Source organism: Mytilus trossulus, chromosome 4 (genome assembly GCF_036588685.1).
Source record: "Mytilus trossulus isolate FHL-02 chromosome 4, PNRI_Mtr1.1.1.hap1, whole genome shotgun sequence".
Taxonomy (NCBI): Eukaryota; Metazoa; Mollusca; class Bivalvia; order Mytilida; family Mytilidae; genus Mytilus; species Mytilus trossulus.
The window spans coordinates 93783380-93809717 of NC_086376.1; the positions used below are offsets into that span (position 1 = coordinate 93783380).

Sequence of the window (26338 nt, forward strand, 5' to 3'; positions counted from 1 at the left end):
TGCAAATTTTGAATCAAGGAAGTATTTGTGTTTCTGTTGGGGAAGAAGACAATGCATTTGCTTTGACATTTTATTGGGTTAAACAGTGCAACATTGTAATATTGAAGAGTGGAGGAGGGGCCAGTTTTTAGTCTTCTAGGGGCTTTTTTTCGTCTGACTACTCTATATCTATAATATTTTGTAGTGTTATATCTCCTCCGACCTGGTGGTATCAATAATCATAATATTCTATCATATCGTACGTCCCGAAAACCTAAATATATTTCAAGAAAAATCCAATTTAACAAGTGTCGTTGCATGTACGATAATTGTCCGAAGTTCCACGAGTATAATTTAAATATGTCAAAATAAAGGATCCTTAAAACGAGTCTTACGTATGATTAGTCAATCATACGTACCTTTCGTCAATTTGTAAGAAAGCTCTAATACAAATAGTTATATCTAAAAACAAGTGCGAGAATACTATAGTATTAAAAGGTTAGATGTGTTTCCATTCTAATGTATATAATTTTTCAATTTTTAAACATTTTGAAAGTATGTTTGGAATACATCTTCATTTGAATTGCAAATACAAGCTTTGTGAATAAAATATTACAATTTAGTATGACATAATTTATATATTTAGTAGACTGGATATGCTCATGATGAGATGATTTTACTCATCCATGTGTCTAGTAAACTCAATGCAATTACAATTAAATTACTTAAAATTTGAGTGGCTGAATACTTTTATTAAACTTTGATCGTTGAAAATTATTAAAGTGCTATACATGTTAATTCTATACCAGTGCAAGGCGTGATACTTTTCGACTACATCTCAACTTGTATTAGGAGGTCGAAATATGATCTTTCGCCAAAATAAACAGAAAGTCACTAATCAAATGGCAAAATCAAAAGCTAAAACACATCAAACGAATGGATAACAACTGTCATATTCTTGGCTAAATACAAACAATTTCTTATTAAGAAAATGGTGAATTAAACTTGGTTTTATAGCTAGCAAAACCGTTGTCAAGTTAAAACATATTCCTTAAAATACAGTCAAATTTTTTTATTTATAAGGCTAAATAAAACATTAGATTTCCTAGAAATATTTTTTTTATTTAAAACATCTTCGAGCGTCTAAAATGGTATATATAATGAATTAATATATGCTATAATACATATAAGTACAATTTTCTTCATCATTTATGTCGTTGATATTAATTGATTTCTGAAATGTAAAAAAAAATGAACATAATAAAATAATGAAAATCGCTTCACATAATTTTAAAAGATGTTTACCAAACACATATTGTTCAAACTTCACCGACGTTGTTGATCAGCGATAATAGTGCCCACATGTGTTTCTCTCTCAAATTTCTACCATACACCACTGCATATAACAAACTTTTTGTGATAGTCATATGTTTTGATGGTTTAAATAGATGTTTTTAAGGTTGTTAGTTCGGTTACATATTATTTCTTCTTTTTGATACCGCTTAATGGTTAGAGATGTTACTGAAGCTAAAAGCTTATAAAAATGTTTGACAACAAAGTTTTTGATCGTTGGAATAAAACAGAATAAGGTACACGGGGCACTGACGGACTCCGTAACCTTGCATCTTCAAACCCTTGTACTACGAGTTGATATTCTCAATTTGCAAGCTCAAAACTTTGTAATATAAAGAACTAACTACTAAAGTAATAAAAGCTAACCTAATATTAACAAAACCTCTATTTTTGAGGAGATAAGTGGTAAAACGATACTGAAGGGTTTATTGAGGCCATACAAAGCTCTCGATATAATTCAAAACTTCCAATACATGAGATAAGAAATTTCGAAGTTGCCTGATATTTGTTGTTGCTATAACCTTCATACTAAATACATGACATTTAAAAAAAATTACCCAACAAAAGATAGTTTTGATTTTTGCCTGACAGCGTGACAAACAATAGTGCTATTGAATGAATTTGGAAAGGTTTACAGAGATCAGTAGATAATGTAAAATCACAAAAATACCGAGCTCCGAGTTAATTCAAACTGGAAAGTCATTAATTTAATGGAAAAATTACAAGCTCAAATAAACAAAACAACTGTCATATCTTGACTTGGTACAGGCATGTTCTTATGTAGAAAATCATGAATTGAACCTGGTTTAATAGCTAGCTAAACTTCTAACCTGTATAGCTGGCGCATACAATTCCACTATATTGGCAAGGTGTGTAAACAAAACAAACGGAAATAATAAGTTAAAATGTTAAAAATAGAAATTATACACAGAAGAAATGGGGAGTTGTGATCATTATGGGTATTCCAGACGCAATCGATGAATATATTGCTACATTGCATACTATTATTGAAACACAAAATGTAGAAAATGTAGAAAGACCGTGGTCAGACGTCAAACGACATGCTCAGCTCATTAAGCACGAAACTTAATATTGTGCAACATTGGGGTCAATGTTGTTCAAAAATAATTTCAATTGAATGTATTGTGTGCTATAAATTATGATAATTTTTTTCCTTGAATCTGCAAACCTTTTTGTAACGTACAATTTGACTGCCAGTTATTACCATCTTACCTTGCTTTAATATTTGGAACCTGATCGCTGATTTTGGCCTAAAAAAGAGGAAATTATACAGAATTAGGACATTTTTCACATGTTTTGGTGTAACTGTTTTGTTTATTTTATTTTGTTCCTCTATTATACAGTGAGATAAAACACTAAGGTACACTTTGGTTAAACTCCTAACGTAACAGTTATCAAAGGTACCAGACTTACATATTTATACACCAGACCCGCGTTTCGTCTACATAAGACTTACCAACGTCGCTCATATCAAAATAGTAAAATAGCCAAACCAAGTGTATAGTTGAAGAGCACTGAGAACCCGAAATTCAAAAAGTTGCGCCAAATACTGTTAAGGTAATCTATGCCTGGGATAAGAATATCCTAAGAATTTCGATTGATTCATTCATTTGTAGACAATTTATTTTTGAAAATGACCATTATAATTGCTATGCATGTCAACAAATATTGAAAAAAACATTTGCAGTTTCTTTTTTAATTGACATAACTTGTTACGATTGACAGCAATAAACGCCATGTATAAGCATTTCATTTTGCTTATTTCTAAAGTATTTGCTGGATTGAATCAAGAACGATTAATGCAAATGAGAAGCTTTGTGCTATGAATCCGAGAAAGTCACTATCGATGAATCATAAAAGTTCAAGTTTCGCGCATCAAGGAATGAACATGTGTATGCATGATACCAAATTAACTAAAAAATTGAAGCAGATGTTTTAATTGTTGTACGATTTGATTCGATGATGGCTGAATACATCATCAATTAGCAACTTTGAAAGTCAAGAATATTTCAGTATATTTTCCGAACATGTTTAATCGTCAATTTTAGTCAACAGAGCGTGTGTATGTTTACTTTATGATACTTTATTCGTATTCGTGTGGAGTTTTATGTTACAAATGTTTCTTGAGAATGTGATCTCTTACAACTTTATTCCTGATGCAAACTTTTGACTCTATTTGAAAGCCTGATTATTAGAGGCTCTTTTATATATATTTCCATATACATGGACTGTGTATTATAAGTTTGACCATATTTTTAACTATAGTTTGCACTCTGTCTGATATATGTCTTACCGTAGCTTGTATCTTGACCACCATATTGACCGCCGTAGCTTGAAGCTTGTCCACCATAAGTGACACCATATCCTGAACCCTGTCCACCATAGTTTGCTGCTTGTCCACCATATTGACCGCCATAGCTGGAAACTGGTCCACCGTAAGTGACTTCATATGCTGAACCCTGTCCACCATAGTTTGCTGCTTGTCCACCATATTGACTGCCATAGCTTGAAGATTGTCCACCATAGGTGACACCATATCCTGAACCCTGTCCACCATAGTTTGCTGCTTGTCCGCCATATTGAACACCGTAGCTTGGAGCTTGTCCACCATAGGCGACACCATATCCTGAACCCTGTCCACCATAGCTTGTTACTTGTCCGCCGTACTGTCCTCCATAGCTTAGACCCTGTCCACCTCTTCCTTTTCCACCACCGCGTCCACCTCCGATTCCAGCTCCACGTCCACCTCCTTGTCCACCTCCGAGACCTCCGCCGTATCCAATTACAATTCCACCTCTACGTCCACCTCCGTGTCCACCTCTGCGTCCACTTCCGTGTCCACCTCCGCGTCCACTTCTGTGTCCACCTCCGTGTCCACCTCTTTGTCCACCTCCAATTCCACCGCCATTACCACCTCCATGTCCAACTCCACGTCCACCTCCGAGTCCACCACCGATTCCACCGCCAGATCCAATCCTTACAAGAGGGCTATCTACTGCGAGTGCAAATGCTTGTCCACGTAAGTGTTGTGGAAGACCAGTAAAGTATGGTATAGGTTTGTCCTGTTCATTCCAGGATTTACTGTACTTCGCCGGTAAAAATCTGGTAACACCAAGATCAATGTATGTTGGTCCTTTGTATTTAGAGCTTCCATTGGCAACTGCCGCATAACAAACACACAGGACAAGGATAAATATATTCATGTTGAAACCTTTAAAAATAAGTATGCAATTTCAAAACTGACCGTTCAAATGTATATATACTTTCTCACTTTCAATACTTACTAAAGTAAAAAATGATAAATATATTTAAAAAGCATTACAAAATTCTGTCAGATGATCTTCTTTATTTCGATAAAAATATCTAGAAAAAGTACATTCTAAGACGTTGAGCTTCATCCTGACAAAGTTTCACGATGAGAGTTATTTAACGATATATTTATACAGGTAGTGTTGCCACGAATATCCTTATGTTGGTTTCGATTTCGCGGGGGGGGGGGGGGGGGGGGGACAATTTTTTGCCGATCTTACATTGGTGAGCTAAATTGAAGACCAAATATATATACATAATATAGATACGTATAAAAATGTGATAACTTTACGTCTATCGTTGGATAACCTGTGACTAAATAGGATTAACACCATAATTCATATAATACTTTCTCTTTAATCAAACCCACCAATGTCAGATCTGGACATTTCCGTTAATAAAATTTTGTATTTTCCTCAGTGGGATGTAAACCCATACATCAAATACATCTTGGCAACACCACATTCGTTGTGTCTATTGACCTATACCACCACTGTAACACTTCCAGAATAATATTTATTGAACATATATTGAATTTTTGGAAAATTGTGACCTTATTGCAAACACCAGATGATCTAATCAGTGTATTGTTAAAAATAGCAAGTCACAATGTCTATGATTTAAAACAAAAAACAAAATTTTAAAGAAAAAAAACAAGATTTTTAAGGTTAATTGAAAAAAAAATAGAGTTACAGGATCACTAGATTAATCTTACCGTACTAGGTGAATGACTGTAAGCACAGAATGAAAAAATACATGAAAGATGTTTCTTTTAAACTGATACACACAGCCGCTCAATTATTATTGACACATACCTAAAATTAAAATTGATTTGAAATCACCTATTCCTGTTGTCCCTCATTAGATAAATTGAGATTGTACTATATGAGTCATTAGTCGCAATTCATCAACTAAAAGCCTTACTTTAAAGAAATAAAGTAATATAAATTATAAAACGAAAAACATTTAATTTTCATCTTAATCAATTTGACATGTTTTTTGCCTTGATTTTAAAGCATAATAAAGAAAAAGATGTATTCAAAGAGGTAAACGTGTCTTATAATTATTTTTGTAGACTATGTAAGCACTTAATTAAAATAAGGTTAATAGATTTAGGTAAACTCGGTACATGTCAAGTAATGAGGAAATATGTTACCTTCCCATTAAACACATGCTAAGAAATCCCGGAAATAAGTAAAGGTTTTCCATAGTTTTGTTACATTTCATTATTAGAATAAGGACATCTAGTGTGGTGTTGTGATGTGTTGAGAACAACAAATTCCCGCGAAAAATATCTGATACAGTTAAGTTGCATGAATAACCAAAAAGTATGAAAAATCTGCGTTTCTATTATTGTCTTAGCATCGTAAATTTAAAAAAATAAAAATAGTCGAAGATGAATAGAAAGATTGACGGGAGCGGAACATGTACACTTATAGTTTGTAAGATCAGACGATTTTATAATGAAATTATTAATCGTAATATTTGGAACAAAAGACGTATATTAGGTCCCGTTATATAAAAATACTGACAAATGAATAAATGTTTAATTACTTAAAGTCTATACGAAAAACAGACACCAATTCATATTGAATAAGTAAGCTCTGTATCTATGATGAGTTTATTGTAAAGATTTATTCTTATACATGTTATATGAGCTTACATTATTTGGAAGTAATAGGAGAAGCATCTTACCTTTGATTGTAGCTTTAATGGTAGGGTAATTACAACGAACAATTAAAATATTGAAGTTTTTATTTGTAATTATCAACTGGCAATAAGGAATAGTAAAAAATAAAATACAAGCTTTTTTAGCACAATTCCTTGCTTTTAGCTTTTTATGAGAAATTATAATTGTAATCTTTTTCTTTCAATACGAAAATAACCATGTATATATTCGAAATGAAATTAATAGATTCTATAACCCTTGTCTGGCACAACATTGATTCTTTTTATTTTCTTGTAACGCAGTTCATTTACACACTTATATATATATAGTTTTATGCAAAGCACAAAAACACGTTATAAGTGTGAAGTCTGGAATAAATCTGAAAAATAATTTGTATAACCAATGTTTTGATGATTAATCGCAAACTTTTATGCTTGATTAGACAAGACCTAATTTTTATAATATTCTTGAACTCTTTTTGTTTTCTCTTCTATAATTCGCCAGCGTCGGCGTTGGAGTCTATATATGAAGATCGATCAAAAAGATTGATATTAAGTTAGAAAGTGGTTTATCTTAAATTAATAATGAATCTGTGTTTGTCTTGTATCAGTCAAAGTTTAATGATTTGTAACACACGATTTATTTCGTTCAAAAGACCTAATTTATTAGTTCCAATTCGTCTTGTATACTCATAGACATCAAATGCATTACGCTCATTAATTATGTGATATTACGTATCACTATAAAAGTAAAGTTCACCTGAAAAAAGTAGCAGAGCAGTCTAAACAATTTGGAATTTTAAAAAGTGAGTATTTTTTTTTACATTGTTAAATTTTTCTGTAAACAGAAAGGACTACGCATTCCGTTTACCTGACACGTTTTTTTCTGGATAAACTTTATAAAAATATTCAGAATTGCCAAACCGACCATTTTTTCACAGAGATTGACAATGTACCGTAGCATAGTCCATGTACAAAAAAGATAATCTGGAAATTTAGACAAGATGTTTCATTTGAATTCTGCAAGTACAAATGCATTGGTTTTGTGGCGATACCTTCGGAGACTGCTATTCATCAAGCATCAGTTATAAAATCAATACCATGTACACGATATTTTCTATTAACGTTATTTAAGATTTTTGTTGTATGTATGCTAGATATTATTACATATTTCAAAACTTAAATAGACACTAAAATAATTTGTATAATAGCAATATTAATAGAATATCGAGTTATTTCGACATGTATTATTGAAAGTCAGCATTAAATAAGAAATTTTCAAATACATCCAATCAAATAAAAGGTCGTTACATATAATATCTGTTTTGTACAGGTACTAATAATTATACCGATATCAATCTTTGTCGTACAAATAAATAAAAAAATAGGTAAACACAGATTTCAACCTGACATGCCAGAAATGGAAACGCTTAGACATCTTCAAGTTCAAGTCCAATACATACCCATTCGAAGAAAAGGAATGCATATACCAAAGAAAAGTTATAACGGCCCTTAAATCATAAATCATAAATTATATAACTTAATAAAGATTGTTTTTTCTAGCAGGTTGAACAATTATTTAAACGATGCTTCTGCTCATTATTGCTTGTGTGATAAGTGCTAGTTGTGCAACCAAGCTGAACTACAAATTTGTTGGCGAGAAATACGACCCAAACCCTTTACATGAAAGTGTGTGGAAACAGGCCGGAGGCAGCGCTGGATACTTCCCACATCCAGGTCCAAGGAATATGCCATCAGTAGTTTTACCGAGACCAGGCATTGTTAACCCTAGAAACACATACGTCGATTACTACAACCGTAATCTCCAAAACGGTTATGGTTATGGCAATGGTAACGGTCACCAAGGAGGAGGATATGGAGGGTATGGAAACGGTGGAGGTCAGAGCTATGTAATTGTTTCTGGGGGAGGTCAAGGTTATGGAAACGCCTATGGAGGAGGTCAGGGTTATGGAAATGCCTATGGTGGTGGTCAGAGTTCTGGAATTTCCTTTGGTGGTGGTCAGAGCTATGGAAACGCTTATGGTGGTGGTCAGAGTTATGGAAATGATGGTGGACAGAGTTACGGAATTACCTACGGTGGAGGTCAGGGTTATGGAGATTCATATGGCAGAGGTCAGAGTAAAGGAAATTCTTTTACTTATGGAGGGTCTAGCAGCAGTAACTACGGACAGGGATATGGTTACGGTAGCCAGGGGAACTCACGTGGGGGCGGTGTAAGAACTGTCTTTGCTCCACAATTGTCTGGTATGATGAAGAACATGCGTATGTCTGGTATGGTAGGGAAAGTTATGGACGTATCAGGCGGAGGAAAAGTAAGAATAAATAATATGCGACGTGGACATGGAGCAACTATTATGCAAATGGACATTCTTAGACAACCAAGACGAGGCGGCAGACATAATAATAATTATAGAAATAACAAGTACTGGTAGGTTTATTTTAACGGTCCGCGTTTATTTTATTTCACAAAAATATCAATTCTGGCTTAGGGTAAAACAACATTACCTTGATTCGTCTTGATTGACTAAAAAGCAATAACCATAACATTAACAAATGTACAATATACTTGTTTTAGAAACGAACAAAACCAATTCTTAACCAAACGTGTAATCAAGATATAAAAATATGAAAATATGATTGAAAATATGAATATTTGATTTAAAAATGTACGCTATCTTGGATTAAAATATATATATATATATACATATATGATTAAATCTTTGATTTGAAATATTTAAAACCTCTGTTTTAAAAATATTTAGAACACCTGATTTAAAAATAATTAACACTTCTGATTTAGAAATCTTAAAAATCTATGATTTGAAAACATACCAATTCCATAATTACAAAATTTGGATTAAAAATATTGTTTACTTCGTCTGATATAGCTGCCATTATTTGTTTTATCAAACCAATGAGCTATTACACATGTGCACTAAACCATATCGATTTATTTGAAAAACAAAGAAAAAGGTGGCAATAAAAAATAAATTATTAAACCGTCATGGTTAAAACCAAAATTCATCATTTGTCGAACTAAGTCAAAAGTTTTTGCACTTGCTTCAAGTTTGCGTGGTCTTCCTTTATTTTAATTTTTAAACTCTTATAATACATTCATATTGTTTAGACTACAAACAGTGACATATGCATGAACATCGTTTAACTAGTTATCTGAACATATCTATTAACCTTATTGAAGGACTTAATATTTCAATACATTTATGCTAAAATATTTCTGTTTGTAGAAGCATCAATAAAGAGGAATAGCCTGATTTCCTGACTGCGAGATCTAATTTTAACATTCGAAGCAACAAGACTCAAAGAGACAGCTTTATTATAATGTAAAATAAAACTTTCGCTTACCTCATATTTTGCATCAAAATAAATGTTCTAAACAATAAGTTTTTGTGGTTTTCACTTTTTTGTTTTAGAGTTATGAGACTAAAATAATTGCAATGTTGAAGGTTACTTTGTAGCTAGAAAAATGTAATACAACAAATGAAAAAACTGCAATAAAATTTTCCAGGTTAAAAAAAATGCATCGCCTCTTTTTATTTAAGCATTTACTTGTTGAAGTAAACCAAACAGAAAAAAAGTATTATGCCATCGGTTTTCAATCAAAAGTTAAACATTTTATAATGTTTGCAAATAGTTGTCAAAGGTACCAAGATTACAATTTAGTACAGCAGACGCGCGTTTCGTCTACATAAGACTCATCAGTGACGCTCATATCAAAATATTTATAAGCCAAACAAGTACAAAGTTGAAGAGCATTGAGGATCCAAAATACCAAAAAGTTGTCCCAAATACGGCTAAGGTAATCTACGCATCGGATAAGATAATCTTTAGTTTTTCGTAAAATTCAAAGTTTTGTAAACAGGAAATTTATAAAAATGACCACATTATTGATATTGATGTCAACACCAAAATGTTGACTACTGGGCTGGTGATACCATCGGGGACGAAACGTCGACCAGATCTCTTAGATATTCGTGTGTTGAAAATTTAACGAATACTTAAAAATTGCACGTTGCATAATAAAGCGCATTTGTTGTTTATCTAATTAGAACTGCTATTAAGAATGAAATCTAAAATATCGTTAAACAAAGATATCCAATACCACTGAAAAAAGGTAAAACAAAAATACACAAAAGAAAAAAACAAACTTCAAGGCAAATTCAAAAAGGTAAAGTACATGAAATCTGACAAATCAAACAATACTAACAATAAACACATCTTAGATAATAAACTCATCATTGATACCAGGACTAAATTTAGTATATACGCCAGACGCGCGTTTCGTCTACAAAAGACTCATCAGTGACGCTCGAATCTAAATCTCGATACCAGGATTGAAATTTTGTATTTGTACCAGACGCGTGTTTCGTCTTTAAAAGACCGATCAGTGAAGCTCAAATCTAATTAAGTTAGAAGGACCAAATAAAGTACGAAGTTGAAATGCATTGAGCAAACGAGTGAAAACAACTTTTATATTCCTGATCTAGTACATTCATTTTGTAGAGAAAATAATTGAATTAAACTAGTTTAAAAGTTAGATATATTTCCAATTAGTATAAAAGTTGTGTTTAATTTCTAAAAATCTAATGAGCAACCCAATTAGATATGATAGTTATATATTACAATAATTGGGATTTAGCAGCCACAACTGTCTTAACACAATCAAAGTAATACAACACAACTAACTAGACAATTCAATTAAACATACAAATAAATTTAACAAAAACTCAAATAAGAAATTTGACTGAAATGCACTTATTTACAAAATGTTGGAATAAAAATTACAGTTTTGTCGATACAGCTTACTATAATATACGTCAATTCGCGAAATATTATATACCGGAGGGCCAATATCTATGTTACAGACGAAAACAAAACATTAAATTGAAATTTGTGTCACAAAGCAGACGCAACAATGTCATGATTTAGAAGTTCCGGTATAATTTAAGTTCTATAATATAATTCCGCTTGAATAAGTATAAAATAAATTGTAAATTTCGTAGACAATGTATCGCAATAACATAAAAAAAGGAATATTTATGTAGCTACTAGTATTCAGTTAATAGTATATTGACTTATTTTTCAATGAACTCGATCTCTATTTGATTGTTTTTTCACAGAACTCCTACCGAAAATATCCCTTCCAATATTCAAAATTACATCGTTTCAACCATTAGGCTAACAATCCAATTTTAGCTTCAGTCATACACATTTTATCATAGCATTGAAAACTTGGAATTACAACTATCAGTACACAATAATGAACGTTTGAAAACGAATCTGTATGGTTCATATAATGCGTTCAATTTTTGAATATCAAACTTGTATTGAGTCTAGTGTTTGGACATAGATTTATATGTAGGTTTCTTCAACACAAAACACTTTGATCGAATTAATATTACAGTCGGCATATGCCATTTATTATGTAACAAACTCATGGATTTGATTCATGAATCATTCTCCAAAAGTTTTGGTTTCAATTGTTTAAATTAAAAATCATTATTACAATCAAAACATATGAATTCCAAAAGAAGTAAGACCAGATGCGTGAGGATAAGCGTCTACTTTATGCATACATAATTCCGCCTTGCGAATGCATACTGATTAACTGTCACAATCTGTAATACATGTAATAGTACACAATCGGTAACATTACAGATCAGGCATCTACACTTGTATCTAAAGATATTGATAGTTAAACTTAAGTGTCAATTCTGTGTGCTCTTTCTCATATCTCTTTTTTATTACGTTTTGTTTGTTTAAGTAGCACCCCCTATAAATAAGGTCTATTATGATATTAATAGCACAAACACACACGGACGCAACGTGGATTTGTTAAAGCCATATTATGCGCTAGATGGTATTCTTAATAAAGGCGAAAGACATAAATCGATTGAGAGAAAACAAATCCGGGTAACAAACTCCAACCGAGGAAAACACATCAACTATAAAACGAAAACAACGAAACAATAGAAACACTGAAGTGGAACAAAAAACAATAGACAATGCTACACAAACACAAATGAACTAAGACATGGGATATATTACAATTGATATAGTGAATACATTATGTGTGTCTTAGGTTCTTGTTAAAGTCGGCCATCGTTGTCAATAACTGAAATTGAAAGAAGTTTGCAAGGTACTTTTTCTTTTGTCTCTAGAAGATTCGGTTTAAATTCGATCAAACAGTAGGCATGGACAGACTTATTCAGAAAGGGTATAGTTATGATACTTTTGTCAGATCATTAAAGATAGCATATTTTGGTATTAATATTGATTTGATCATAGGGTTTTTGTACCGAAAATAAAGACATATATTCTAAAACTTATTGGTGGGCATGATACGGTGTATGTTCTTCGCATATATCTAATAATAGTAATAAACTCCTAACGGAAGGGATTGTGCTTGATTTTCATATGATGAAGATATAATCGTTCAATCAGTTTAATTGACTCCTTGAGCTGGTATGCCTGTTACCGATAAGCATTTTGCCTTATTTCTTTGTGCTAGTAGCTACTCACTCACCAGTTGCAAGGGTCCATCTGTATGTTTATAAACTTTATATTAAGAAGCTTTATAACTAATAATTCCAATAAAATTCAATTCCAAAATACAATATTTTATAAACAATTTCTCCGGAGAACGAATTAGTTCTTATCACTTCATGACACTGCTTAAAAAGGTATTTGTAACTACACTGTATTATAAAATGTGTTCATTTATAGTTTATGTTTTAGAGCGCCACATAAATATGACCAGGATCTTAGCATTTCATTATTTTCGGATATATGGAGTTACTTACAATCGTTTTGGATATCTTGTTTAGTTTGTATCTAAAATAAATAAAATCGTCCAGTTGATACACATACGATTAATCAGCTAGAGTTATCTCTCTTTGTATTCGGTCTTTTCTCTCGATTTAATATTTTAACAATTAGTATGAATGTTTGATTGCATGTAACTATGTTTATATATTGTATGATTGTGCATTTGTGATAAGCATTGAATAAGTTGTTCGAAATGGATCTTGTCATAGAAAAACAGATTTTGAATTTAATTTGATTCGATTTCATGTAGTAAGAGAAATTTAAGTGGATAACAAAGTAAAATAACAAAAATACCTAATTCTAAGGAAAATTCAAACGGAATGTCCCTTAACAAATAGCAAATTCAAAAGCTGAAATAATTCAAAAGAATGGAAAACAGCTATTTATTTCTAAATTTTTACACATGGTGAAAACGATGAATTAAACATGGTTTGATAGCAAGCCAAACCTCTGACTTAGATGACGAACGAGCAAAATTTCATCATGTTGACAACAAACAGACATGGCAGATAAAAATTTCAAAAATCTTGGTGGGTATATATAGCTTTCTGTTCGGTGTGAGCCAAGGCTCCGTGTTATAGGCCGTACATTGGCCTATAATGGTTTACTTTTATAAATTGTTATTTGGATGGAGAGTTGTCGCATTGGCACTCACACCACATCTTCCTATATCTATATATATGGAAGTGATATTTTGTATAGGATTTACTAGTTTAGTTGCAGCAAAAAGATTTTGAAAGCGTCAAAAATAATTAAACCTATGTATATTAACCAACAAATTAAAATACATTCTTTTTGTTTAACGTTGATAGGATTATTTGGAAGTGTAAAAGATCGATTAGAGAAATCAAAACCGTCAATGCTTAAAAAAAAAAGACCATCAAAGGAACGTTATGATGTTCAAGCTTTTAGAGAAATCAGATAAGTCAATGCTGACAAACTAACCCACAAATGAACGTAGATAAAATTAAAGCTTTTTAGAATACTCCTTGCTGGCAAAGCAGATACATTCACCCCAAAAGGAACGTAGATGATATTCAAGCCTTTTAGAGAACTAATAGCTGGCAATTCGGACACATTGACCCCAAAAGGAACGTAGATGATATTCAAGTTTTTTTTTAGAGAACTCATAGTTGGCAATTCGGACACATTGACCCCTAAAAGAACGTGGATGATATGCCAGCTTTTTAAAAGTTTCATAGTTGGCAATGCGCAAGTCGGACACATTGACCCCTCAAAGAACGTGGATGATATGCCAGCTTTTTAAAAGTTTCATAGTTGGCAATGCGCAATTCGGACACATTGACCTCTTAAGGAACGTAGATGATATTAAAGCTTTTTTAGAGAACCCACAGCTGTCAATGGGGACACATTGACCTCCTAAAAGAACACATATGATGTTCAAGCTTTTTAGAGGTATTTTTAACTATCTAGAAATAGTTAAGTTATACAAATGATTATATTTAGTGTTTACGGAAATTGTTTGTCTTATCCGACAAGCATCCATTCCAAACCGGACGACAAAAAAATAATAATTGAGAAATACAATGCTTTATGAATGAACTGATTTCTCGCAAAAACTATCTGCTTCAACTATGGTAATGGCTAATCGACAAATAGTTTTTGTAATTTATGTTTTCTCTGGTTAAATTCAAGATAAGATAAGCTAAAAATTACTACAAAACTCAAGTTCTTACTCCCTCATGCAAATTTGTTACCTTGTCTGCATTTTGTCTTTTACCTGTATACCCCTTAGGTCTTAAAACGCCCTTCGTTTTAACGTTGTTAGACATCCTTTATTTCAAATGTTTTAATTTTAGCTTTCGGTTAGGGTAAATAAAAAAATTCGGACGCACATAGTTTAAAGTTTTATTTTCATAAACTTTCATAAGAGTTTTTTACGAGTATTTTGGAAATTCAGAAGTCGACAATATTTTGGGCTTTCGTGCAATTAAAGAAGAAAAGATATGATTGCAAACGACATTCAAAATCTGTATGGAGATTTTTAGAGTTAGTTCCTAGTTCGATCTGTACTTTGGGTAATTCTGGATACTATAAATAGACCTATTGAAATGTTTGCAAAATAATGCACATTTTAAGATCTGTAATATTTTGGATTCCATTCCAAGTGTTGAAGTTGAAATCATCCCTTTGATTTTTTTGCGGACGCCATTACGAACTGATTGACTGCTACGGAAAATCTGTTTCGCAGATGACTTAAAATGTGTTCCAATCGTCGTATACAGTAAAATTACAAAATACTGAACTCTAACGAAAATTGAAAACGGAAAGTTCCTTATCAAATGGCTAAATTAAAAGTTCAAACACATTAAAGGAATTGATAAAAACTGTTATATTCCTGACTTATTACAGACATTTCCTTATGTTGAAAATGGTGGAACAAGCCTGGCTTTATAGCTAAATAAACATCTCACTTGTATGACAACCGCATATTTTTTTTATATAGACAACAATGTATGACCAAAACAAGCATACAAACACAATAGGTAACATTTTCGAATAGAGTATGTAACAGTCAACAGTGTGTTATAATCTAACCACTATGAAAACAAAACTTCACGTACGGTGATCAATACTTGTAAATTTCTGTTTGATCTCTTAAATGTGAAGAGTTGTCTCATTGGCAATCATACCATATCTTCTTTTCTATAGATATACCAACAAAGAAAAAACAAAATGGCACGTAGACAACGCGCATACGCAAAATGAAAGACAATAATACAAAAAAATGACCACAGATCAATAACACAATGACGTGACAAATAAGTATCGAGCCACGCAAAGTTATATTACCAAAAATGGACTATTCGGTAGATAATAATTTACAAAGACAAATAATGGAACTCTTGAACACGTTACTCAGGTGATAAACAACGTCAGTACCTAAAACAAAAGATTATGTTCGACTTATGAGTATTTATGTCCCTTTGTTATCTGTCGCCTCTCTTTTATCTTGTTCCCTCTATGCACAGTCTTTGCAGATTACTTAAGATGATGATTTTCTTTTTATCTTTTCTGTCAGAATATTATAGAAGTCGTGTTTAAAAACAATGAGATCTTCGGTATACTAAGTTTAACTAAGTAAGGAAAGATATCCATCTATTGTTAGTCGCTGTAGTAGGGTTATTACACATGCGTGTAAATGAATGTTTACAAAGAGAGAAAAAATAAGCAGGAAAAAGAATAGTAGATCAAATAAAAACCTTGGTCTCAATTTACTTAACAAAACAGTTATTGATATTCATTCGGGAGATCTTGAAATTCAATAATTCCATAGGTGAGACTGAGCGAATTCATTAGTGGCCTTAAAATCTAACAACAAACACTACCTTTTCAATTTTTATTTCGTTTGATCATAGAAATTATAGCAAAAATAGACAATATAAAAATTATTAATTCACTTTATTAGCTTTGCGTAAAAAACAAAAGAATAGTGATTTTTGAATGATTCATTATGTGAAGCGATGCCGAACAAGAGATGGTTAAAAAGAAATATAGCTATCTTGTTGATATGTCAGCTATTAAGATAAAGATAAACGTATTCTATGTTAGGAGATAAAATGCGGTTCTACATAGACATAGAACATTGCAATATTATTGACGTTGCCTGATATAGAAGATTCGCAGTATGTAATTATCATTTTTTGAAATCCTGTACAAGGAAACTAGTTTTAACTCGACTTTTGTAAGATATAAGAAGATGAGGTATGTGTGCAAATGAGACAACTCTCCTTTCAAGTCACAATTTGTAAAAGTAAATCATTTTAAGTCAAATTATTGTGTATGGTTCATTTACATATTTAAATTACTTTACTTTTAAGTAGTTAGTTGTAAGTAAAACCCTTTATTACTACGTGACTTTCCTCCGTCGGAATGCAAACAAATATTATATTTGCCAATCAAGACCTAAAATTCACATTGATGAAATTCGATTTATAATCTAAACCAGGCATCTCGTCAGACTCTTACCAGGTTTATTTCAACAAACCATGTCTTACGTGCATGCATATTTGTTTACACCTGTCCTAAGTAAGGAATCTGATGTTCAGTAGTTGTCGTTTGTTGATTTGGTTCATAAGTGTTTTTACCATTGTTTTTCCGTTTGAATGGTTTAACACTAGTCATGTTTGGGCTCGTCATAGCTTGCTATTTGATGTGAGCCAATGCTCCGTGTTGAAGACCGTACTCTGACCTAAAATGGTTTACTTTTAAAAATTTGGACTTGGATGAAGAATTGTCTCATTGACACTCATATCACATCTTCTTATATTTATATTTTAAATGGATATCGAGACTTTCAACAGTCCTTCCACTCGTACAATAAAACATCATATTTTGAAATGTTACTTGCAAGACTACTCATACTGTGTATTTTTTACGGTACAAATGTGGTAGACAATATGTTGTTGAGTCAAAATAGTATGAGCGACTATCTAAGTGAAAATGAATGTGAGCCAAACCTTTCTCGAAGTCGAAATTTGATATGCCCTGGCTATATACTAACACAATTCTCAATCGACCGAAAATTACTTATCTTTGATCACAATACTACTTGGTCTAGGTAGGATAGAATCACTCGGGACAGAATGTGGAGAGGAAAATTAAAAACGTTGCACCAAATGGGAGCAATGAAAAGACGTAGTCCCAATGTTGTTAACCACCATTGCTAAATGTGCTTGGTTCATTTGTGATAGTAAATAAGAAGCATCTGTTTTTATATTAATTTTCCTTTACCTTGAATGTTTTGAATTATACGATTGTTGTTCGGTTTTAATTTTGTATTATGTTCACGAATTTGTTTTAGTAATTTCAGAATAAATTGTTAGAATTAAATTTGTCATATTTTGATGAAGCTGATCTGTTAATTATCAGCATTGGTGTTAGATTGTAAACTTTATATGCATATATATGAAGTTATTTATTTCACCATAAATGTCATGTTCTCTTATGTTCAGTGTAGCAGTTTAAACGTCACCAAAGGGGCTATTTTAAGTTTCGATTGCTAACCTTCGAATACCAGGTCATCCTAGGGCCATACATTAACAAACCCCATAACCTTCAGTTAGCTGCATTTCTGATAGACCTTGTACTTCAAAGAAATCTGAAAGAGCAAAACTCATATTTCAAAGAAGTCTTTCTCTGGTTTGGATCGCAATTTTTGTTTTATGATTGCATACGAAACCCTAATTCGTTTAGACCACACATCTTAGATTTGAATGGTTAAGATTTGAAGGGTTTAGATTTGAATGTTTTAGATTTGAATGGTTTAGATTTGAATGGTTTAGATTTGACTGTTTTAGATTTGAATGGTTTAGATTTGAATGTTTTAGATTTGAATGGTTTAGATTTGAATGGTTTAGATTTGACTGTTTTAGATTTGAATGGTTTAGATTTGAATGGTTTAGATTTGAATGGTTTAGATTTGAATGGTTTAGATTTGAATGGTTTAGATTTGAATGGTTTAGATTTGAATGGTTTAGATTTGACTGTTTTAGATTTGAATGGTTTAGATTTGAATGGTTTAGATTTGAAGGGTTTAGATTTGAATGTTTTAGATTTGAATGGTTTAGATTTGAATGGTTTAGATTTGACTGTTTTAGATTTGAATGGTTTAGATTTGAATGGTTTAGATTTGAATGGTTTAGATTTGACTGTTTTAGATTTGAATGGTTTAGATTTGAATAGTTTAGATTTGAATGGTTTAGATTTGAATGGTTTAGATTTGAAGGGTTTAGATTTGAATGGTTTAGATTTGACTGTTTTAGATTTGAATGGTTTAGATTTGAATGGTTTAGATTTGAAGGGTTTAGATTTGAATGTTTTAGATTTGAATGGTTTAGATTTGAATGGTTTAGATTTGACTGTTTTAGATTTGAATGGTTTAGATTTGAATGGTTTAGATTTGAATGGTTTAGATTTGAATGGTTTAGATTTGACTGTTTTAGATTTGAATGGTTTAGATTTGAATGGTTTAGATTTGAATGGTTTAGATTTGAATGGTTTAGATTTGAATGGTTTAGATTTGACTGTTTTAGATTTGAATGGTTTAGATTTGAATGGTTTAGATTTGAATGTTTTAGATTTGAATGATTTAGATTTGAATGGTTTAGATTTGACTGTTTTAGATTTGACTGTTTTAGATTTGAATGGTTTAGATTTGAATGGTTTAGATTTGAATGGTTTAGATTTGAATGGTTTAGATTTGAATGGTTTAGATTTGACTGGTTTAGATTTGAATGGTTTAGATTTGAATGGTTTAGATTTGAAGGGTTTAGATTTGAATGTTTTAGATTTGAATGGTTTAGATTTGAATGGTTTAGATTTGACTGTTTTAGATTTGAATGGTTTAGATTTGAATGTTTTAGATTTGAATGGTTTAGATTTGAATGGTTTAGATTTATATGGTTTAGATTTGAATGGTTTAGATTTGAATGGTTTAGATTTGAATGGTTTAGATTTGAATGGATATAGGAAGATTTGGTGTGAGTGCCAATGAGACAACTCTCCATCCAAATAACAATTTAAAAATTAAACCATTATAGGTTAAAGTACGGCCTTCAACACGGAGCCTTGGCTCACACCGAACAACAAGCTATAAAGGGCCCCAAAATTACTAGTGTAAAACCATTCAAACGGGAAAACTAACGGTCTAATCTATATAAACAAAAGTGGTTTAGATTTGAATGGTTTAGATTTGAATGTTTTAGATTTGAATGATTTAGATTTGAATGGTTTAGATTTGAATGGTTTAGATTTGAATGGTTTAGATTTGAATGGTTTAGATTTGACTGTTTTAGATTTGAATGGTTTAGATTTGAATGTTTTAGATTTGAATGGTTTAGATTTGAATGGTTTAGATTTGACTGTTTTAGATTTGAATGGTTTAGATTTGAATGGTTTAGATTTGACTGTTTTAGATTTGAATGGTTTAGATTTGAATGGTTTAGATTTGAATGGTTTAGATTTGAATGGTTTAGATTTGACTGTTTTAGATTTGAATGGTTTAGATTTGAATGGTTTAGATTTGAAGGGTTTAGATTTGAATGTTTTAGATTTGAATGGTTTAGATTTGAATGGTTTAGATTTGACTGTTTTAGATTTGAATGGTTTAGATTTGAATGGTTTAGATTTGAATGGTTTAGATTTGACTGTTTTAGATTTGAATGGTTTAGATTTGAATGGTTTAGATTTGAATGGTTTAGATTTGAATGGTTTAGATTTGAAGGGTTTAGATTTGAATGGTTTAGATTTGACTGTTTTAGATTTGAATGGTTTAGATTTGAATGGTTTAGATTTGAAGGGTTTAGATTTGAATGTTTTAGATTTGAATGGTTTAGATTTGAATGGTTTAGATTTGACTGTTTTAGATTTGAATGGTTTAGATTTGAATGGTTTAGATTTGAATGGTTTAGATTTGAATGGTTTAGATTTGACTGTTTTAGATTTGAATGGTTTAGATTTGAATGGTTTAGATTTGAATGGTTTAGATTTGAATGGTTTAGATTTGAATGGTTTAGATTTGACTGTTTTAGATTTGAATGGTTTAGATTTGAATGGTTTAGATTTGAATGTTTTAGATTTGAATGATTTAGATTTGAATGGTTTAGATTTGACTGTTTTAGATTTGACTGTTTTAGATTTGAATGGTTTAGATTTGAATGGTTTAGATTTGAATGGTTTAGATTTGAATGGTTTAGATTTGAATGGTTTAGATTTGAATGGTTTAGATTTGAATGGTTTAGATTTGAATGATTTAGATTTGAATGGTTTAGATTTGACTGTTTTAGATTTGAATGGTTTAGATTTGAATGTTTTAGATTTGAATGGTTTAGATTTGAATGGTTTAGATTTGAATGGTTTAGATTTGAATGGTTTAGATTTGAATGGTTTAGATTTGAATGGTTTAGATTTGACTGGTTTAGATTTGAATGGTTTAGATTTGAATGGTTTAGATTTGAAGGGTTTAGATTTGAATGTTTTAGATTTGAATGGTTTAGATTTGAATGGTTTAGATTTGACTGTTTTAGATTTGAATGGTTTAGATTTGAATGTTTTAGATTTGAATGGTTTAGATTTGAATGGTTTAGATTTATATGGTTTAGATTTGAATGGTTTAGATTTGAATGGTTTAGATTTGAATGGTTTAGATTTGAATGGTTTAGATTTGAATGGATATAGGAAGATTTGGTGTGAGTGCCAATGAGACAACTCTCCATCCAAATAACAATTTAAAAATTAAACCATTATAGGTTAAAGTACGGCCTTCAACACGGAGCCTTGGCTCACACCGAACAACAAGCTATAAAGGGCCCCAAAATTACTAGTGTAAAACCATTCAAACGGGAAAACTAACGGTCTAATCTATATAAACAAAAGTGGTTTAGATTTGAATGGTTTAGATTTGAATGTTTTAGATTTGAATGATTTAGATTTGAATGGTTTAGATTTGAATGGTTTAGATTTGTACTAATTTAAAACATAACAAATGAGCTGCGTCGGATATAACTCAACTTTTGCTTACATGTACATGTATATGCAAATTTATTTCAATACATGTCAGCTGTTAACTTATTTCGGGTTGAAAAAATCATTACGGAAAGTCAGTGACTGTTTTGAGTTGTGAGTAACCTACAAAACAAACCAAAAATATTTCGAAATTGAATGTTCCAAAAACAGTCAAAGTTTTGGCAGCACTCCTTTTGCGCCAATTACTGTTTTTCAGGGGTATCATTTGCGCCAAAAAAATTATTCCCAAATGTATTAATTGCGCCAGTTTTCGAAACTCATTTGCGCCCATTTACCTGAACACATATTGATCGTACATATTAAAGATTAATATATATTTAGTATCATTTTTGTCTGAGTGGAAATCTTGCACAAAATACTAATACTACGAACAGCATGCAAAAGAAAATTTACAGAAAATATATCCGAAAGACCAGCTAAGATCATGTGTACGGATCCATTTCATCATGAAGAGGGACATCTACAGAAAAATGACTTGAAGTGCATAATACAGTCCATGTACAGAGAGAGAAGATTTAACTCTACCCTGCCCAACCAAAAAGTTCAGTAGAATTTCAAGAAATTTTAAGTGAGGTAGGAGTGATCACAAATAAAGAAGAAGAGTTTGTTTTAGTAAATGATTTTGAAAGTGGCATTGTTATTCTCGGTTCTGAAGCTAACTTGAAATTTCTTTGTATGCGGGGCAGAAATGTTTTTGCCTTCCAAATCAGGAGACTGTAATAGAAAAATGTTTACTTTGATTAAGAAATGTTTTTCTTAAAATTGGCACAATCGCATATTTTATTTTTGGCGCAAATGCTACCATGTAATTTTAAAACAGGTGGCGCAAACGTAGCATTAAAGAAAAAAGTTGTGGCGCAAAATGACGCATTAATGGCGCAAATATATGGAAGTGTTTAACGACCTTGACTGGCTTTTCAGTCCTCGCACGGTCGGCTCGGTGCCCGAAGACGATTGGTGAGCATTTGAATATTTTGTGCCGTGGGTCAGGAACGGGTAGCAAAGGACGCCGAATGGAGGCCGCCATCTTGGTTTTGGTGAGTTGATTTTTCTTTTGTTGACTATTTTGTTGTTTTGTTACTTCACAACGGCTGCTTTCAGGGCCAGTTTGGACAGCTTGGCAGCCCGCTAACCTCGATGATGGAGTACTGGTAGATGATCTCGGACGTAGTATTATAGATGACAGGAAGCGTTATCAGGACCAAAGCCGTTAGGCAGTGAAATGAAAGTCGTATCACCCAACACCTAGGAAACAGCCCTCGGACGTTAATCGGCATAACACTCCCCATGATACAATGGTTTTGGAGTGCATGTTAACGCGAGTACGCCAACTACTACGTCTCTCTGTATGGCATGGATTGGTTTCTGTCATCTAAAGTAGTAAGTCGTTGAACATCTAACTGTAAACCCTCATCGAGGATAGCGGGTAAAGGAGAGCTGGCCCAGCACGTCCGTTCAGCTGTAAGGACTGAGACGTGACTGGATATGGATTGAATGAATGGCGCAAACGGATCTCTCCCAAAGTTTTATACAAGTACATGCACATGCGCACTTGCATAAGGTCGATTTCTAATGGATGCAGTTCAAATGTTGCTACAGAGATACAACTTAAGGTGGTACCTAACACTACAGTGAGATAACTCTGTAAAGTCAGCTAAACGTTTTAATTACGTTGTGTTGTAATATGAAATTTAAGCTTCTCAATGATCAAAATTGGTGTTTGTCAAATTGCTATATAACCAGTGTAATTTTTCTGACAAAACGGATGGTTCAAAATTGTTTGAATTTTATATTTTTGTCAAAGGGTCAAAGTAAATACTTTGTGAAAATTTTATGAAAATTAAACTAGCCAAATTAATTATAGTGAAAGTGTTGGATACCACCTTAATACCAAGACATTTTATTTGAACGTAGATATTTACATGCTTTTTGAATACGTTATGTTTTCTATTTTACTGAAATACAGAATACAAATTGATTCAGAAAGTTTAAATCTTTCGGTTATATAATGATAATTAAGATAGTTTAGTTTTATAAAAGAATTGATGTTGAAGCAGGATGTATGATAAGAACCGTTATTTGGTCCTTGAAATTGCACGAATAGTAAACTTATTCAACCCTTTTCAAGTTATGTAAATTTTATTTGATAAATGACCGGGTTAATGTAATATTGTTTGGACACATAAATAATCTAAGGGCACGTGTAAGGTCACTTTGATGTCGGAAACATATCAAAACTTATATATTTGACCTAAAATTGCCATTTCACGCATCATGATCAAAATATACAGAAGAGACAGCTTTGTAAAAAAAAGAGATATTTTACACACATTAACATCTTTTAACATTCATTTGTAGCTAAAAATAATGTTGGGTAAATATGATGCAAATATTTGGATATTAATGACAAGATGAACAGTTGAAAATTTCAACTAGTCATGGATTAAAATGAAGCGCAAGTCTCGAAAGAAATTACAGAAAATGATCGGATTTGTAGAAACAACTTTAGAATCCGATCGATTATGCTGCATACATACCAACTGCTGCTACCCGGCTATCGATCTATTCAAACCAGGAGAAAGCATATAAAGTCAAGGATGTAAAAAAAAACCCAACAAGGCTACATCTATAAACTGTTGTCTAATAAGAACTGTCTGCTTGGACTATAATGATTTAAATGTTATAGAAATCTAGCTACTACTAGTATAACGCTGGGTTTGCAGATACAGACCCTATCAACATGATTGCCCTACAACTCGTTCAATTTACAGAGAACACAAAGTGTCACTTTGAATTCGATATCGACAAAAATTAAGGGAAAAGTTCCAGGGCATTTGGTGGACTTAACTGCTCTTTTGAACTTTAAAACAACTTAGCCTTGAGAATGGTAACATATAGATCCAATTAAATGGAGTGTCTGAACCCTTAATTATCTTCGATATGAAAATAAACACCGAAGAAGCCTAGAGCTCCCCTTTGGGTTGACAAATTAAAAAAAAACCAATCGAAATTGCTATGCATTATATTTTTAATGACATATACATCTTACCTAGGGGTATGAACAAGTTGCTTTTCTTTTTATAATCTAAAGTTGTCTAGTTTAGTCGTTAAACCCGCGATAAGAACAGTAATATTTATGAAATAAGAAACAGAAATAATATAAATCTAGATTCATGCAAAACTCTGATTCCTTGTCCGGCTTTGGATATACTTGGGATCCTTTATTAGTTTGTAATCTTCCTTTAATTTTGATAAGTTTTGGATTTTCAAGTATTTTGGCCTCGATCATCACAGAAGAGACATATATTGTCCAAATGCGCTTTTTGAGCATATCAGTTGGTACATATAAATGGTATAACATATTTTTTCATTGATAAAAATAGAAAATTTGGAAAAGGGCAGAGCAACAATTTAATAACTGTTCACGATGTTCACATTATTTTTTTATTTTATTTTTTATGTTCCAACATTGTTGCAAAGAGTCTTTTGTTATCTCAGTTCAGATCCACAGTTAGCTGATACTTACAACTTTTCGTCCAATCAAATTGCTTAAAATGTCTTCTAACTTTCATAGTACATACTTTTCCGTATACTAAATAACTACGCATGAATAACCACAAGGGTAAGATTTCATTGAATTTGTACTGTAATCAAGATATTAAAATTCAAATTGCTACTGGCTATTTTGAAGAATTTTTTTTTATTCAAGACCTACTTGTGAATTTTAAAACTAGGCCGAACAATAAATAAATAAACAAAAGTATTTGAAATCAATCTACCTGCATGAAGATTTAGTGAATTACAAGATTCCGAAAGAGGCTGATTCATTTTTCATCTGCATCTAGATTTCCAATGGAACTAATTGTGTAAATATCTATAAATTATCTTTTAAAGTTTTACCATGAATATGAAATAGGTATATATCATTCCAACTTGATGTGTCAGCAGTAGGAAGGTTATTACAGAATGGCCATCAATTTACATGGGTTATAAACATATGACAGGCCACATATTAAATGAAATAACACGTACTTAAACAACCAATTATGTGCGAAGGTATATGTCCATAAATTATCTGATCTCGGATTTCTCCGACCACTACGGACACTACAGATTGAATATTATTTATTTCATTCAATAAACATGTCGTCAAACATATAACAAACGTACTATTACCATAAGGTAAACCAGTCGTACAGTTGATTCCGAACGTTGCTACGTATCGAGGCGAGGTTGACTAATACATTTATCAGCCTACATGTACGCTCCTTCAAAGACGAACTGCCGTAAAAGCACGCATAAAATAATTATACAACAAATCTTGACACGATCCTTGGCAGGTTCCTGTTCACAAACCACTTTAGGGAAAACGGTAGTATTACATTTTCCTAGCATTAGGTTGGCCTTTTGTGTACCCAAGACAGGGCGTAGGAAGTCAACTTAAAAGCGCAGTGATTGGATATAAGGGTACAATATATTTTTTTATGTATCTATTAATAACTGCAGTGTGTATATTTACAATATAAATTTTAAAACCTATTGAAATATTTTCTAGAGAATTATTCGAAAAGGCTTCCAAAATTTCATAAAGGTG

At 31.9% G+C, this 26338-nt stretch overlaps 2 protein-coding genes across 3 annotated transcripts; one reads left to right on the top strand and one right to left on the bottom strand.

Moving 5' to 3' along the window:
• Positions 1 to 1112: 1112 nt before the first annotated feature.
• LOC134714308 (uncharacterized) lies at positions 1113 to 25648 on the bottom strand. Of its 2 annotated transcripts, none has more exons than XM_063575542.1 (4): positions 25524 to 25648; positions 3647 to 4564; positions 2566 to 2603; positions 1113 to 1213 (listed from the first exon to the last, which is right to left on the bottom strand). In XM_063575542.1, the coding sequence occupies exons 1-3, from the start codon at positions 25570 to 25572 to the stop codon at positions 2572 to 2574; spliced, it is 999 nt and encodes a 332-aa protein (XP_063431612.1). In that variant the 5' UTR covers positions 25573 to 25648; the 3' UTR covers positions 1113 to 1213; positions 2566 to 2571. The 2 variants fall into 2 exon arrangements, with proteins under 2 accessions (XP_063431612.1, XP_063431613.1); XM_063575543.1 differs by lacking the exon at positions 25524 to 25648 and adding an exon at positions 5378 to 5471.
• Positions 7633 to 9674, top strand: LOC134714307 (eggshell protein-like). The gene is made up of 2 exons (XM_063575541.1): positions 7633 to 8779; positions 9597 to 9674. Coding segments are annotated over exons 1-2 (864 nt in total). The 5' UTR covers positions 7633 to 7916; the 3' UTR covers positions 9598 to 9674.
• Positions 25649 to 26338: the final 690 nt, after the last annotated feature.